This window comes from Physeter macrocephalus, chromosome 14, assembly GCF_002837175.3.
Source record: "Physeter macrocephalus isolate SW-GA chromosome 14, ASM283717v5, whole genome shotgun sequence".
NCBI lineage: Eukaryota > Metazoa > Chordata > Mammalia > Artiodactyla > Physeteridae > Physeter > Physeter macrocephalus.
Genome location: NC_041227.1, coordinates 106,809,339 through 106,825,701, shown reverse-complemented (window position 1 = coordinate 106,825,701; position 16,363 = coordinate 106,809,339). Strand labels below are relative to the sequence as shown.

The 16,363-nt window shown below is 41.7% G+C and overlaps 1 protein-coding gene across 2 annotated transcripts in view; it reads left to right on the top strand.

The window, feature by feature from the left end:
• The first annotated feature begins 561 nt into the window (after positions 1–561).
• Positions 562–16,363, top strand: part of TOM1L1 (target of myb1 like 1 membrane trafficking protein) — a 55,218-nt gene continuing 39,416 nt past the window's right edge. The window contains exons 1-7 of one of the 2 annotated variants that reach the window (XM_028499877.2): positions 562–683; positions 3,335–3,419; positions 5,300–5,378; positions 11,727–11,876; positions 13,329–13,454; positions 14,349–14,450; positions 15,411–15,527. In XM_028499877.2, coding sequence (XP_028355678.1) covers positions 626–683; positions 3,335–3,419; positions 5,300–5,378; positions 11,727–11,876; positions 13,329–13,454; positions 14,349–14,450; positions 15,411–15,527 — 717 coding nt within the window. In that variant the 5' untranslated portion in view covers positions 562–625. The remainder of the gene's footprint in view (positions 684–3,334; positions 3,420–5,299; positions 5,379–11,726; positions 11,877–13,328; positions 13,455–14,348; positions 14,451–15,410; positions 15,528–16,363) is intronic. The other variant, XR_003683211.2, reaches the window with a different exon arrangement.

Below are 16,363 nucleotides of genomic sequence, written 5' to 3'. Positions count from 1 at the left end.
ACCGAGAACTCGCTGGGCGGCGCCACGTGGTCCCTCAGAAAATTGGGGCGAGACAAAGGACGCCGGCTCCTGTGAGGCCTCTCGATTGAAGCCAGTCCCTCCTCCTGTCCATAACCTGCAGCCTTAAAGGGCCAGGGACACACCTTCCCTCCCGGATCTCTGGGGCGGGTAAATAAGTTGGGGTGGGGTAAATATTTCTAGTTACGCGATTCACTCAGTGGTTAAACATTTATTTTGTGGGTGCCAAACGCTGACCTAAGCGGGTTATGTGGTTAATGCTCACAGTAACCTGAGACATGTGTTAACTCCATATTTCCTTCTCTACAAAGGGGAGCAGGAGGCGCAGAGAAGAACTGCACCTCGCCCCGTGAGCGGCAGGATCCGCCCCCGGGTCACTCGTACCCTGCGGTGTCCCCAGGGCCGCCCGGCCGGTCCCGCGGCTCGTGGCAGGTGCGCGTGTGCCCGCCCCCTCCGGCGCTCCCGCCTCCGGCCCCCCAGGACCCAGCCCGGAGCCCGGCGCCCCGCAGCGGCCGGGGGAAGTGCGGCCCGGGGGGCGGAGCCAGGGCCTTGCGGGTGGAGTCGTGAGCTGCGGCGACTGAGGCCCGGGCCGGCTCCCTGCGCTACCATGGCGTTCGGGAAGAGTCACCGGGACCCATACGCGACCTCCGTGGGCCAGCTCATAGGTAAAAGGGGGACCTCTCCAGCTTGGGGCCGGGACGCTACGCGTTGACTCTCTTCCCGGCCGCAGAGGATCGCGTGGGTCCGAGTTCGAGGAACTCCTCCCTCCTCCCCCGCAACTTTCCCAGGCCCCGCGCTCCGCTGGTCCCGAGCGGCACCTGTCCCCGCCGACCTCTCTCGAACCCCACCTCCTCACCTCCCGTCTTCCGGTGCCTTCCGGGGTGGGGGTGGGGTGGAAGCGGACAGGTGGACCGAGGGGATCCAGGTGTGGCGTGGCTGGGCCTCTACGGGGGCGTGTCAACTTCTGGGCCAGGGGGAGCTCTTCAGAAAGTGAGTTCACCCGAGGGCCAAGTGTTGTCCTGCCCGTTTTGCAAAGAGAAAAAGGTTCCAGGAGGTTAAGTGCAGTGACCTCGATGTGACAGGCAGGTCTCCAGACTAGTTCTGACTCCAGGCCCTTAAAGCGTGAGTTACTTTTTCGGGGTGAACAAAGAGAACGAACGTGCCTAGCACTGGAGCGAAGGAAGGGGGAGCCAGGCGCGCTCTGGGGACACAAGAGGCCTCTCCAGGCCACTAGGGGCTACACAGGTGTCTGCCTGACTCCTTCCCTTTCCCGTGGCCGTACTCTGAGCCACGTACGCGGAAGCCGGAGCCAGTGCCTGGACTGTTTAACAACACCGGCTCCCTTCTCCCTGGTCTCTGATAACCTCCCTTGGGAACCGGGTGTGGCACCAGTGCATATAGGTGCCAAGCAAAGCGTGATCACTTCGGGGAGCTTAGTGGGATGAGGAAATCATGAAAACCTGGTAGTTATAATAAGGAGGCTCAGATTTGAACAGTTTTGCCTGCAGCTCAGTTAACTGCTGTATGACAAGAACACATTACCCAGGGACTTCCCTGGTGGTCCAGTGGTTAAGGCGTCGCCCTTCCAATGCAGGGGGCGCTGGTTCTATCCCTGGTCGGGGGAACTAAGACCCCACATGCTGCGCGGCCAAAAATAAATAAAGAATGAATAAATTAAAGAACAAAAACCAAAACGCTACTCAACCTGAAGCTTAGTTCCCATATCTTTATAAGATGGTGAGTGTAACTATCATTGAGGAGGAGATCCTTTCTAAACGGTTGCTGGCCGTATCTCTGTTGGGTATTTTTTTTTTTTTTTTTTTTTTTGCGGTAAGCGGGCCTCTCACTGTTGTGGCCTCTCCCGTTGCGGGGCGCAGGCTCCGGACGCGCAGTCTCAGCGGCCATGGCTCACGGGCCCAGCCGCTCCGCGGCACGTGGGATCTTCCCGGGCCGGGGCACGAACCCGTGTTCCCTGCATCGGCAGGCGGACTCTCAACCACTGCGCCACCAGGGAAGCCCTCTGTTGGGTATTAAAATGAACCCTGAACAGAAGTGGATTCAGGCTGCATTTTCATAGGCTGATTTATTCTTTAATGCTGTGAACATTTACTGACTGCCAGCTCTATTCCTGGACCTGGACCAGGCAAAGGTAAGACGTGGTCTCAGCCATCACGGAACGCATAATCTTATAGGGAAGACGCACACAATTTCGTACTGACAATAGTGCAGTACCTTTGCAATAGAAGAGAAGTGTAAAACACCCAAAACTTATGAAAAGGGAGAACTTAACTCTGCCATGGCTTTTGAAGGGTGAATAGGAGTTTTCTAGGAAGATGGGAAGGTAAGAAGAAGGAGGACAGAATGGGGAGCAAGAAATCTGGCAGAAAGAACCTTGTAACTGAGCACAAGATTGGTAAGCCTTGTCCATTTGAATGCCAAATTCAAATAGTGTTTCTCCTAGATGAGGAGCAATCTAAGCTTTGGGGTTCCCCTAACCAAACCTTTATCCTCTTCATTATCCTTTTAATTTTTGCTCTGTTCCCCTAGAACCTCATGTTTTCATGCTGAGGGATATTCTCCTTTCTTGTAGTAGAGATGTTAAGCTCATTCAGGTTGAGTGTTCTATTATCCTTCCCAGGTGACATTTTGTATTCTTAAGGAGGATGTCAGAAGAGGGAAAAGCTATCTGACTGTTTAATGATGGGGTTACAGGTACAGGAGTCTTCAAGTCTGCCTGGTGCAGCTCTGGTTAGTACAGGTGCTAGGAAGTACATAGACAGTTTCAGTAGATCTCTCTTTTTCTCAACACCACCCCCCAAAGGAGAATAAGTGACTTTTAAAAAGCAAACAAAAACTGGCATCAAACATCAAACAACCTAGATTTGAATGCTAGTTCTACCGTGTACTGACTGTGTAGCCTTGGGTGACTTTCTTAACCTCCTTGAACTTCTGTTTCATCACCTCTAACAGTGGGTTAAATGAAATTGCATAAGATAAAATACTTAGCACTGTGCACTTCATCTTGTAGGTGAGTGTCCTTCCCTGAAAGACAAGCAGGCAGATGGAGATTTAGCTGGGCTGTCCTGGCCCTGCAGCCTTTATTAATAGGTCACTCATTACTGTTGCAACAGAAGCACCTGGGTTTTGACGGATTCTTGAATTACTGGGAATTGCTCAGAAAAAAAATCTCTCTGCTCTTTGGTGATATAAACTTAATGGTACTTGCTAGTGAACTCCAGGCAGATCGTTTCAGGAGGACCAGGCATGTTTTATTCTGTTGTAGCTCAGAATCAACACAACACCTTTTTCTTTGCAGAAAAGGCTACATTTGCTGGAGTTCAGACTGAAGATTGGGGCCAGTTCATGCACATCTGTGACATAATTAACACTGCCCACGATGGGTGAGTTCAGTTTATGGTTCATGTATTTGTCTCTCATAAGAAGTGTCAGAACTACAGCACATTTTCTCTTGCAAACTGGTTTTCTTGTTGAAATAGTGTTTCCATCACTCTTTAAGCATCCGCTGCCTTTTGAAGACATGTCAGGTTGAAATATTAGGACAGCTGCTTGTTTCAGCATGTGGAATATCTGAGAATCCATTATAATTTTTCTCCTCTTTGCCTTTTCCTTAATAGTTTCAAATTTTGTCTCGGTGAGGCTCAAATTCCTTGTTCTTTAAGGAGAGAGGGAGATATTGTTTCCTTTGTTAGGAATTCTTCTTTCTCTGATTGGCAATATTTTATGTTACTGTAACTGAAAAATATTATCAAGAAGCTAGTGGACTCCTGGTGGTGACCTGTCTCTGGGCAGTTGTCATTATCAACCAGGAAATAATCTTGCAGTTGTTTTCCTCTGCCTGTCACAAGACAATTTTTTTTTTTCTTCCGAATGCCAACTCACCCATGTTTATGCTGAGTTCTTAAGCAGTGTGGTATCTTTTGTTACACTTCTTAAACTTTAGAGAATTGAAATTTAAAAAATAAAATCATTAAGAAGGCCAACTATTTTGTGATTTAGTCTGAACTACAAGTTGTTATAAGGGATACCATTCTCTTGATTTTCCTGTGCATTTAAACTGATAATGAACAGCAAAGGAGACTGTCTTAGTTTTTGTTGATGAAGAAAACATTACACTTAATTATTGACTATATCAATGGAAAGTGCTTATGGTTAGTACTTTAAAATATTTATGGTGTTTTCCCTGTAATCTTGTTTACCATATTTGTTTCCTCTAAACCTTTTCTTCACTGATAATACTAATTTCTTCATTGATAATGCAAAAAGGGAAACGCAATGTAAAATTTTTTTCTTTTAAAACAGTGTCTTTATTCTTTTCAACTTTTCTAAGGGTTTAATCTTAGATTTTATATATGTTTTTTAGAAATATATAATATTATATTTTATAATAGTTACAATTCTAAGTATATGTAATATTATGTAATTATATTATCATATAATGGAAATTCTACCCATGCAAGCATAACAAACAAAATTGGAAGGTAATATGCAAAAAAGATTTGTATCTTTTTAAAGTTTTGAGGTATAATTGGCATATAGCACTGTATAAGTTTAAAGGGTACAGCATAATGGCTTGAGTTACATATACTGCAAAACAATTTCCACAACAAGTTTCGTTAACATCCATCACCTCATACAGTTACAAAAAATGTTTTTTCCTTGTGATGAGAACTTTCAGGATCTACTCTCTTAACAACTGTCAAATATACCATACAGCAGTATTAACTATAGTCATCATGTTGTATGTTACATCCCCATTACTTATCTATAACTGACCATCTCAGAGTAAATTTGGACTGTCTACTTACACATAGTTCCTCCTTTTGTAACATAAAATTGTAGCATATCAGAACCTGACCTGGTTAGTCCTAACTCCTCCTACATCCCATTGCCTATAGGATGCTTAGGAAATACTAATAAAAATAGGTAACATTTTTGGAAATTACATTTCCTGTAAACTGGTTCTATGTGTTGATATGGGCTGTGGGTGTGAGTACATTTCACATGCAGTGCTTTCTAGGTAATGATCATCATCTGCATATTTTATTTGATTCTGACAAGGAGGTAGGTGGTATTGTCTGCCTAGATGTATGAGGAAGCGGGTGTAAAAAAAGTTAGGTCATCTGCCCAGCATCACACAGCAGAACCAATACCTTGGTTATCTCCTTAGCCATTCCTCTTTCCACACTGCATGCTGCTTTTCAGAGACTGCTTGCTTTCAGCAATGGCTACGTTGATGATTTTACTGTGTTTATTGCCACAGGCCAAAAGATGCAGTAAAAGCTTTGAAGAAAAGGATTTCCAAAAACTACAATCATAAAGAAATACAACTTACCTTGTCAGTAAGTATTTACTTTAATGTTAAATTAAGACTAGGATTTTCCAAGCTATACTCACATTTCTAATTTTGGGTATAAAAGATACAAGTATTCTGAGATAATTAATAGGTTAGCAAAAAGTTATTTACAGTATGAATTAAAACCATTTACTGAGAATTGCAGAATCAAGGGAGTTTCGTTGATTGTAATAGCATTTAATTCGGTGGAAAGTGAGTGTTTCTGGAAAAGCATATTCTCCTGGTTAGGAGATGGTAACTGGTAATGAAAAACCTGTAGGTACTGAGTTGCTCAAGAAGTTTGTGTATGTGTTACACATGGGGAGAACTGAAGCTTGAGAAATGCCTCCCCGTCATCTTTCTACCTCATTTGAACACCTCTGTGGAATTCTGAGATGCTGGAGGCTCCTGAGGGTTCAGCCAAGTTCTGCTGTTTGGTATAATTTGGAGAATGTTCTTTGTTGATTTAAACAATTCACCTGTGCACCTTATCGCTTGATTTGGGTGTGGACATTTATTTAACATGTTCCCATTTTCCCCCAACCTTGGCCGTGTGACCTCTTCAGTTACTTGGTGAGTTGCCCGTTTTACTTCAGTATGTTTTGCAAACCTGCCTGCTGCCTGAGAGTGAGCTATGTGGCTTTCTAGTTTCTTCTGTGTGCCTTTGCTGACCTCAGCCCAGTCCCAAGTCCCAAGTGGTTATGGCACTACTCTGCCAGCATCACACTGCTCTTAGTGGACTTGGACGTGTTTATCTAGAGGGCTGTGGAACAGAGGTGAGCACAGCCCCCCTTTTCTAGCTTCAGGGGGGAAAGAATTTATCACATCTTTCTTACTTGGAGAGTAACTGAATGAGAAAAAATGAATTGAAGTCTTAATGATACTACCACTGAAGAAACCCTTCAAGTTGGGGTCTGAATATAGTTTTAGAGGGATTTTCCTCTTTCACCTTTTTTGACCTCTCCCCTGTCCTTTACCGTAGCAGCCTCCTCAGGGAGGTCACGGAATGCAGGCAACTGGAGAGAGAGGAGTAAGGCACTTCAGTAGAAATGTCAGAACAATGGGTTGGTGGTGGAAATAAACCTTTGCCTGGTACCTGGTTGATGCTCTCAACAACCCTTTAAAGAAGTTGTATTATTGACTCCACTTCAGAAATGAAGAAACTGAGACTTAGTGAGGTTAAGTGATTTTTTTTTCCCCCCTCCAAGATTTAAGTAGCATAGGCAAGATTTCAATCCGGTTCTCAGATTCTAAATCCCATGTCCTTGCCCCATACCACCTTGCTTCTCAGAACAAATCAAGCCCCTTGAAAGAAAAGCCTGCTGTGTTTCATTTGTGTTTTCACCTCCTTTCTACATGGTAGAAGACCTAGTGCATCAATGTACCAGGTTTTGAGTGGTTAATGATTGAGTGTCCTTCAGCCCCCATCCCACTCTCCTAGCATCCAGGAAGGACTCAAGGAATGTATTGTAGAATTGGGGTAGAAAGATACGTAGCTGTGCCCTAAAATGAAGTGGATCTAGGATATCTCAGGGCTGCTGAAGGTTAGGAGAATTGACTGAGTAACCTAAGGGCAGAAGATGAATTTTTGCCATTTTTATATTTCAGCATGCGGTATTTCACCTTCTTACAGTTGTTTATTCTATATAACGCGTTTGTCTCTTTCTCTGTTGTAGCCAGCGTGCGTGACATTTCCATGGTTGCTTCTTATCCTTAGCTCCATATCCTCCTCCATCATGGTTCCTTCCTTCTGGGGATGAACCAGGACTCTTCCCTGGGGAATTTGACTTATTCCAGAGTGTTGTCTCTTTTAGCCCTCCATCTCTGAGTTCCCACTCTTTCTGTCCTTCCCATAGTCTGATATCTTAGGCCTTACTCCCAGCTAGCTGCCTGTTCCCTGTTCCACCTCAGGTACATCCTCCACCTCCTAATTTCCACACCAGTACGTGAGAACAAGCGAATCTAAAACCTGTGCCAAAATAAGGGTGAGAGTCACAGGTTGGGGGTCATTGTTAGGGGCAGAGTTCATTAAGGTACCTACTTCTTGGATTTTCTTTGAATTGGTCTTTGACTCTTGATAGCTTCATGCAGATTTCCCCAAGTTGTATAGTCAATGGCCCAGTCACCTCACCTCACACTACTCACGGCATTGTAGTGGTGTCTTTAAGGCTTCAGAACAGACTTTAATATTAACTTAAGCCAGACTTAATTATGAGAGAGATTAGTCACAGAAAGAATCATCCAGTGTCTGTCAAAGGCAATTATATGTTTACCAATAAACTATTTAAAAATGAATCCTCATATATTATTTTCATTTTATTACTGTGAAGTGATGAGAGCCTGTCAAAGTCAATTATAAATGTCCTTTATATTATCTGTCATTTGGGTTCTCCATGGACTTGTTAGCCTTGATTAGGTCTTTGACGGGATCTGACTAGCCTCTGATTTCCTACCATCAGTTGGTGGTGCAGTTTTGTCAAGAAGCCAGTAGTTTTGTCTTATTTTTAAAAGCATTTTGTTACCAGGCTTTATAACTCGTAGCCAGAGGCTAGTGTTTTCTTGAATTAGTCAATTAATGATAAGTCTCAGTAAGATACTGTTATTGTCAAGAGGAAAGTGATTGAACAGGTTCCTAGGAATCAGTTTATTAATTGGAGCACCCCTAGGTGTTGAGCTATGAGGGCTTCAGAATAAGTGTAAAATGTGTTTATTCCTTCAGAAACTTAGAAAGTAAGCTCATCCCCTAAGGTGGCCATACCTTGGCATGGTTTTCAGTTCTGGATGGCCCCAAAGCCTTGTTTACTGTGCTTGGTTTAGGAATTTACTATTAGAAATAAAACTACCACGGCACTCTTTTTTATTTTCCAGCATTTCTGAAAAGAATACTTATATCAGCTCATCAGTATATTCTCTCTTGATGGGAAATTATCCATGGAAGCAGACGATCACAGTACTTACCATTTATTAAGGTCTTGCTAGGTGTCAGGCTCTTCATATACATTATATTTCACTTAAGCCTTACAGCAGGTCTCTGAAGGAAGGCATGCTCATTTTGCAGATGAGAATCCTGAGGCTTAGTCAGGACAAGTGATTTGCCCACCCAAGTGCAAAAGGAGATCTGTGAAGCCTCAAGTCAGCATCCTATCGAGTCTCTCAGCTCCTTGGCTCCTAGGTTCTCTATTCCACCTCAGACTGTGGTTTCTTGGTTGTCCTGTTTGCAAAAATAGGTTATGTGAACACATAAATTGCACCAAAGCCCAATTCCAAAATGTGTAGAAGCAAGGTATTTAATTTTTCTTATTCACCACTATAAGTTTGATTGCTTAGCTAAGTGGGCTGGGGTGTGAAAGAGGTACTGGAGACATATTGTAAGAGCATGAAGGAATTGGTCCTGACATTCTAGATTCCAGTGGGAAAACAAAGGGCATGATTTGTGATCTCCAGATGTTAACATTCTCAGCATTTCATGTTGACTCTTTGATTTTGTGCAGGTAACCTTTTGCGAATGTTACCCATTATCATAAAATCTTGGTGCTCCAAAACATAAAAAGTGTTTGTGGAATATTTAGCATTCATTTTATTGTTAGGGAAAATGAGACTTGGAGGCACAGTATCTTGCCTAACACTGCATATCTGGTTGCATGAAGTATTTTTATAAATTCCCATTAAACTAGAGGCACTTTTCCTCTCAGCATTTCATCAGATAAAAACTCATCATAATAGTATATCAAGCAAAAAGTCATTTGTTACTCAACTTTTCAGCTTGTCTTTTTCTAAACAACTTGCATTAAAATACAATAGATTCATCTTAATATGTTTTAGATTCTGATTTTACTTTCCTTTGCCTTAAAGGTTCTCCCTGTATATTTCACAAAGCTGCATGTGCTCAGCTTCTGTATTTTATGGTTGCATTTTTAGCCACATTGCCCTTAAAACTGCAGCTTTCATACCTTCTTCTTTTTGTATTGCCATTAAAGTGACACAATACAGAGCATGGTGTAAAGTCAGTTTTCAGGACTTCTTTTCTGCAAAGATGATTACACCTATCCTGGTCACGTTATGGTTTTTGTGACCTCCGAGAAGGTGGTAGCATGGGAACTAGAGATTTAATTTTGTTTTTAGATCACTTTTAGAAATCCACTTTCTGCATGCAGTTCTTCAATACCAGCTCATTCTTTCTTAGCCTGACTTCTGCTTATGTTGCTTTATTGAAAATCTTTTTTTCAAGGTGACTGATGACCCCACTAATCAACAAACCTAGCTGAGTTTTTCAGTCCATATTCTTAACCGTTTGACACTCCATCCTCCTAGAAACTCTGCCCTCTTTTGATTTTACCAACATTATGTTCTATTTATCTTATGTATCAGTTTCTGTTGGTTGCTCTTTATTTTTTATTTATTTATTTATTTTTTTTGCGGTACGTGGGCCTCTCACTGCTGTGGCCTCTCCCGTTGCGGAGCACAGGCTCCGGACGCGCAGGCTCAGCGGCCATGGCTCACGGGCCCAGCCGCTCCGCGGCATGTGGGATCTTCCCGGACCGGGGCACGAACCCGTGTACCCCACATCGGCAGGCGGACTCCCAACCACTGCGCCACCAGGGAAGCCCTGTTGGTTGCTCTTTGATTGCCTTTCCTGAGTGTCCTTCTGGCCTCACAGGTGAACCCCTTTGTCCCTTCATTTCTGCTCATCCGAGGCAGCCTTGATTACTCCCTTGTGGCCTAACTCTCCCCTGAACTATAGCTGTGCATGTACAGCTCTCAGCAAAAAATCTCTACTTGAATGTCTCATTGTCCTTTTTGTCTTAGTCATCTTGAGCTGCTCTAACAAAATACCATAGATTGGGTGTCTTAAACAACAGACATCTATTTCTCACAGTCCTGGAGGCTGTGAAGTCCAAGATCAAGGTGCCGGCAGATCCAGTGTATGATGAGGGCCCACCCTCTGGCTTGTCGATGGCCATCTTCTTGCTGTATCCTCACATGGCCAAGAGAGAGATGATCTCTCTTATCCCTTTCTTATAAGAGCACTAATCTCATTCATGAGGACTCCACCCTCATGACCTAACTCCCTCCCAAAAGTCCCACCTCCAAATACCATCACATCAGGGATTGGGAGGTTCAACGTGGGAATTTGGGAGGGACACAAACATTCAGTCCACAGCACTTATAAACTCAAAATATCTAAATTTCAACCCATCATTTTGACCTTCGACTAGTCGTAGTATCCCATCCACTTCCAGATTTCCATCAATCTCATGCAGAGTAACAGTCACTTAACTTTCAGCGTTTCCTTTTCAACAAACCCCGGTTGCTGAAAGTTCTTGCTTCATAATTCTCATGTCTTTCCCTTCCTTGTACCCACATCATCCTAGTTTAGGCCTTTCTGCATCAGGCTGTACTAGTGGGTAACTGCTGGATCTCTCTATCATTCCAGGGTCTTTGCCCTCCAATTCCCTTTGTAAGGTGCTGCTTGAAAACCTTGTCAGAGTACTTTGCATGCACTAACCTTTCTCTCAAGTTCAGGATAGAGGTATGATGGTGACAAAACTACTAAGAACCCTTCAGTGGCTTCTTACTGCCCTCAAGATAATGTTCAAATTCTTTACATTGCCACACAAAATTTCTCTACAGTCTGGATGAAGCCCCTCCAGACTTAATCCACCCACCTCCCCAATGTCCCCAGTTTGCTGATGTAAAGAAGCCTCTACAAACTGGAGTACTTATTTTCCTCCTCACAGCTCATGTGCTTTGTCACCTGTACTTATATTTTTTAATACCATTTACTTGTCTAGACTATTGCTGTATACTCATTTGTACTTTTCTTGACCATTTTTCAAAGCCCAGCGTAGAACCACCCTTTTCCAAAAGTCTTAAGACCACCTGGCCCTAAATTGTCACATCTGCCTATAAAGGTCTGTAGCTGGGGTAACCATGTAATTTTTCGTCTAGGCAAGGACATTTTTGAGAGTGAAAGGAGGTATCATCATTAATAAAACCAGGACAACAGGAGTTCACCAGGGCTTTCCTGGCAAAACTAGGACAAATGTCACCTTGTCTAGAGCCCACATGCTTCGTTTGTACCTCCCATTGGCCTTTGGCATTTACTACCTTGCATAGTTATTAGTTCTCTTATAATTGTGTCCTGGCTCCCCAACAGGACCATCCACTAAGCAGTTACATTATGCCTTATATTTCCTCACATTCCCAGAACCTAACATTTTGCCGTGTATTTTAGTAGATACTAAATTATGTTCATTAATTGGAATGCTGGTGGAAATCATTACTTAGCAATTTTTACCTTATATTTAGGAGGTGGTTTTGCCAAAGAGATAAAACATTTAATTTTTCTCTTTAGCTTATTGACATGTGTATGCAGAACTGTGGTCCGAGTTTCCAGTCTCTGATTGTGAAGAAGGAATTTGTTAAAGATAGTCTAGTTAAGCTGCTGAGTCCCAGATACACCTTGCCAATAGACATTCAGAATAGAATTTTGAATTTCATTAAGGTAAGTCTATTATATATCTTATGGGATGGTGAATGTCTAAGATTAGAGATTTAATTACCTAACTCCCAATTGGTTCAGTGATCCTTTACAAGCCTGGGATTGAGCCCAAAAGAGGTTTTACTATTCGGTTTCCCATGTAATAATAATTTCTTGGCATTGGATAGTGACCTTTTTCTGAAGAATTTGTAGTCTTTTCCATACACGTCTCTCAGTTTCCATCTTATCTACGTCAGATCGGAGAGAGAGTGACGTGTACATTCATTTTGCAGGTGTGGAAACTATGTTCTGGGGTAGATAACTCACTGCTTTCAGAGTTATTTGGCAAAAGAGCTACTGATGCTGTTTTAGAATCTGTTAATTCTAGATTTAGTATAGCAAAAAACAAACCATAGTATCTATTCCAGAGTTTCATTAAATTGTTGAGGCATGGTAGTTTGATGATTAAAAATATATTATTCTAATGGCCATCATCAAAAAATATACAAACAATAAATGCTGGAGAGGGTGTGGAGAAAAGGGAACCCTCTTGCACTGTTGGTGGGAATGTAAATTCATACAGCCGCTATGGAGAACAGTATGGAGGTTCCTTAAAAAACTAAAAATAGAACTGCCATACGACCCAGCAATCCCACTACTGGGCGTATACCCTGAGAAAACCATAATTCAAAAAGAGTCATGTACCACAATGTTCATTGCAGCTCTATTTACAATAGCCAGGACATATAGCCAGGAAGCAACCTAAGTGTCCATTGACAGATGAGTGGATAAAGAAGATGTGGCACATATATACAATGGAATATTACTCAGCCATAAAAAGAAACAAAATTGAGTTATTTGTAGTGAGGTGGATGGACCTACAGTCCGTCATACAGAGTGAAGTATGTCAAAAAGAGAAAAATACTGTATGCTAACATATATATGGAATCTAAATTTTTTAAAAAGTAGTTATGAAGAACTTAGGGGCAAGACAGGAGTAAGGACACAGACGTAGAGAATGGACTTGAGGACATGGGGAGGGGGAAGGGTAAGCTGGGACAAAGTGAGAGAGTGGCATGGACTAATATATACTACCAAATGTAAAATAGCTAGTGGGAAGCAGCTGCATAGCACAGGGAGATCAGCTCAGTGCTTTGTGACCACTTAGAGAGGTGGGATAGGGAGGGTGGGAGGGAGACGCAAGAGGGAGGAGATATGGGGATATATGTATACGTATAGCTGATTCACTTTGTTATATAGCATAAACTAACACACCATTGTAAAGCAATTATACTCCAATAAAGATGTTTAATATATATATATATAATCTAGTCTCTAAAAATGTACATTCAAAAGTAGCTTTCTTTTTCTGAGTAAGGTACATAATTGTCAATCTCATTTTCTGTCACCAGCTTAGGAGTTGTGTTGTGTTTTGCTGCTTATTTATCTCTGGAACTTTCCATCTCTTAAATTCAGACATGGTCGCAGGGTTTCCCAGGAGCTGTGGATGTAAGTGAAGTGAAAGAAGTGTACCTGGACCTCCTTAAGAAAGGTGTTCAGTTTCCTCCATCAGATGCAGTGGCTGAAACAGCCAGACAAGAGGTAGGAGGCCGTTCTTTGACCTGTTTAGAGTAAGACAGTGTAGTGCATGGGTCTTTTCTCATTGAAAGAGACCACCCTAGCTCCACCTAGCTTCACCTAAAAGATTAATCTGTTAGAAGGATACTGTGATCTCATAGAATACAAGCTGCAAGAACGGTGGTGTTAGCTGGATCTTCGAACAGAGAACCAAGCATTCAAATGCCTTGTTACTTGTCTGCTTCCCTTTGATCATCAGCTTCGTTCTTCTCTCTCATTGCAGACTAGCTTTTTCCACATGCTAAACAACATAGCTCCCAAATATTCATATTATAGCCTTAGCTTTTTCACATTCCAAGTCCAAAATTTCAGAGAAGGGCCTCATTGAACCAACCTAGGTCAGTTTTCCATTTCTGCACAAATTAACTAAGGTCATATAAGAATGGGGTTGCTCTATATAGAAATTATTTAGGTAGAGCAGAAGAGGGGCAGTTTTTAAAAGAAAAGATTGGTGCTAGACAGGCAGGGATCTCTATTATAGGTAGTCATATAATAGATTTGTTTATTAATACTGTGCTCATAGAAGAGTTTCTCAATGTTCACATGTATTCATTCTCAAGTTTGAAAGCAACTTTCAAGGTTTTGAACTTAGAACACCTGTAGTGACTGATTATAATTCAGCTCCTAACTTCCTATAATTTCCATAATGTAAAAACAATAATTCTTCCCTTCTGCATATTGGTGAGTCCTGCCTTGGTAGAAAAAGCAATTCAGGTGTATACCAAAAGTCTGATCTTTGTGAAGGCTTTGTCCTGAGGGCTAACTCTCCCTAGTGATTGAGTCATCTGAATGGAAAAACTGGACTTGGGGTGGCTGAGTTAATTTAAATAATAATATTTCTATATTTCATGTTGACAGACTGCTCAGATCTCACCGAATCCACCACCATCTGTTCCTACTGCACCAGCTCTTTCTTCTGTAGTTCCCAAGAGCTCCACTATTATATTGGTCCCAGAACAGGTAACAAGAGCAATGACTGTATTTATTGATGACTTTTTCTAAGTTCTAAGTACTTTATATATAGTTTGTTTATTCTTAACAATATTATCATAAGGTAGAGGTACATTTTAACCTCATTTTACAGAGGAGGGGACTGAAGCTTAGTGATACTGTATAAGTTATGATGGTTCAACTCTAAGTGGAATTAATCCCATGGATTCTGCCTGATTCTAAAAGCCTGAGCTTTTAACAGTTGTGCTCGTCTAGTGGCTTTTGTGGCTTTGTGGAGGCTTGGCTGTGGGATGGATCTTGTGTAAGTTGATTCCTGTTGCTCCTGATAGGACTGTCTGTATGCCATTCCAGAGAGCTCAGTAAGTGGTCATCTTATAACTATTATTAACTGTGCCAACTGAATTATGTTTACTTGTTTGTCTCTATCTGTTTATCTAATGTTTAGACAAGCAATTATTAAACGAAGCTCATTTCTGTCCTGCTATAAGGGAACTATCATTTAAGACTACGTTATTATTATTTGGTATTATATAACAATCCATGTGATTAATTCCTCTTAGAATTTAATCCAGGAAGGAAAAAAAGTGTTTCTCTCTTGATTCTTCCTTCTCTAATACCGTGGGACTATAAAACATTCATTTTTTTCTCTCCCATTGGTTTCTAAGAAACCCAGACTGACATTTAGCATTTTCTTCAGGTTGCTGATATGGTTACCTTCTCCCTTCTCCATATTGGTTCCAGTCTGACTTTTTCCCTTCATTAACTTTCCTAGAGCATATTTTAAAATTTATTACAAGAGCTCTCAAGACCTTTTAGAAGGTGACAGATTGTACATTTGTAAAATAATTATATGTACATTTGTATAAATTGGAAAATATTAAATTTTACAAAAGTGTTTTCTCTGCAAGCAAGAAACAAGGTAGCCATTCTTTGTGTCACACTTACTGGTGATTGTGTCTCTCTCGACAGATTGGAAAACTGCACAGTGAATTGGATATGGTGAAATTGAATGTGAGAGTGATGTCTGCCATATTGATGGAGAATATTCCTGGGTCTGAAAACCATGAAGACATAGAGCTTCTGCAGGTGTAGTATAATTTCAGGGACAAGCAGTCCCTGAAAGTTATTCTCTAATCTTAGAGCCTTGGAGATGGAAGGCACCGTAACATTGACTAGTCCATGCTCCAGCATGTTTACTTGACTTTTAAACTTAACAGGAAGCTGCAAGGATGACTTTATCAGAAATGCAGTGGTAACTTAGATGTGGTACTTACCCTCTTGCAATAAATAATTTAACATCATTTAATCATTCATAGCCTAGCCATATACAATCTCTACTAATCTCTAATTGTTTTAAATGTGTAAAAGTTACCTATCTATTCAGCAAACATAATGAGTAACTATAATGTGGTAAAGGATATAGAAATGAGGAGGCTGTCCTAGTCCTTAAGGAACTTAGGTCTAGTGAGCAAGAGTGTTTTGTAAACAACAAGTTTAATAAAGTATTGATGCTATAATAGAAATTTATTTATCATACTGTGGGTTCAGGGGTGGGGGCAAGGAGAAAGGTGAGGGTTTTTGGAAAGGTTTAGATGGAGGCAGTGCTAAGGCTGTGGAGGAGCAAGTGGACAGTGCATTTGGACATGTCTGGGCATGTGAAGGGCCACGAGCAGCTCATTATGACTGGAGTGGGGGCCCTCCCAGACCCTCTTCTGTGTCTCTACATCCAGTGCACTTTTTCCCTCTAATGGTTTGTTCTAATTTTCAATTTTCAATTTTAACACACACGTTAACACATAATTTTAGAAGCAGTTAGAGGAAAAAAAAATCAGTTTCTAAATCTTTTTCTTCCCCCCCAAAGTTAAGAAACTTATAATTTTACTTTTCTCTGATTCCCACTCCCCCCTTCTCATGTTGTTGTT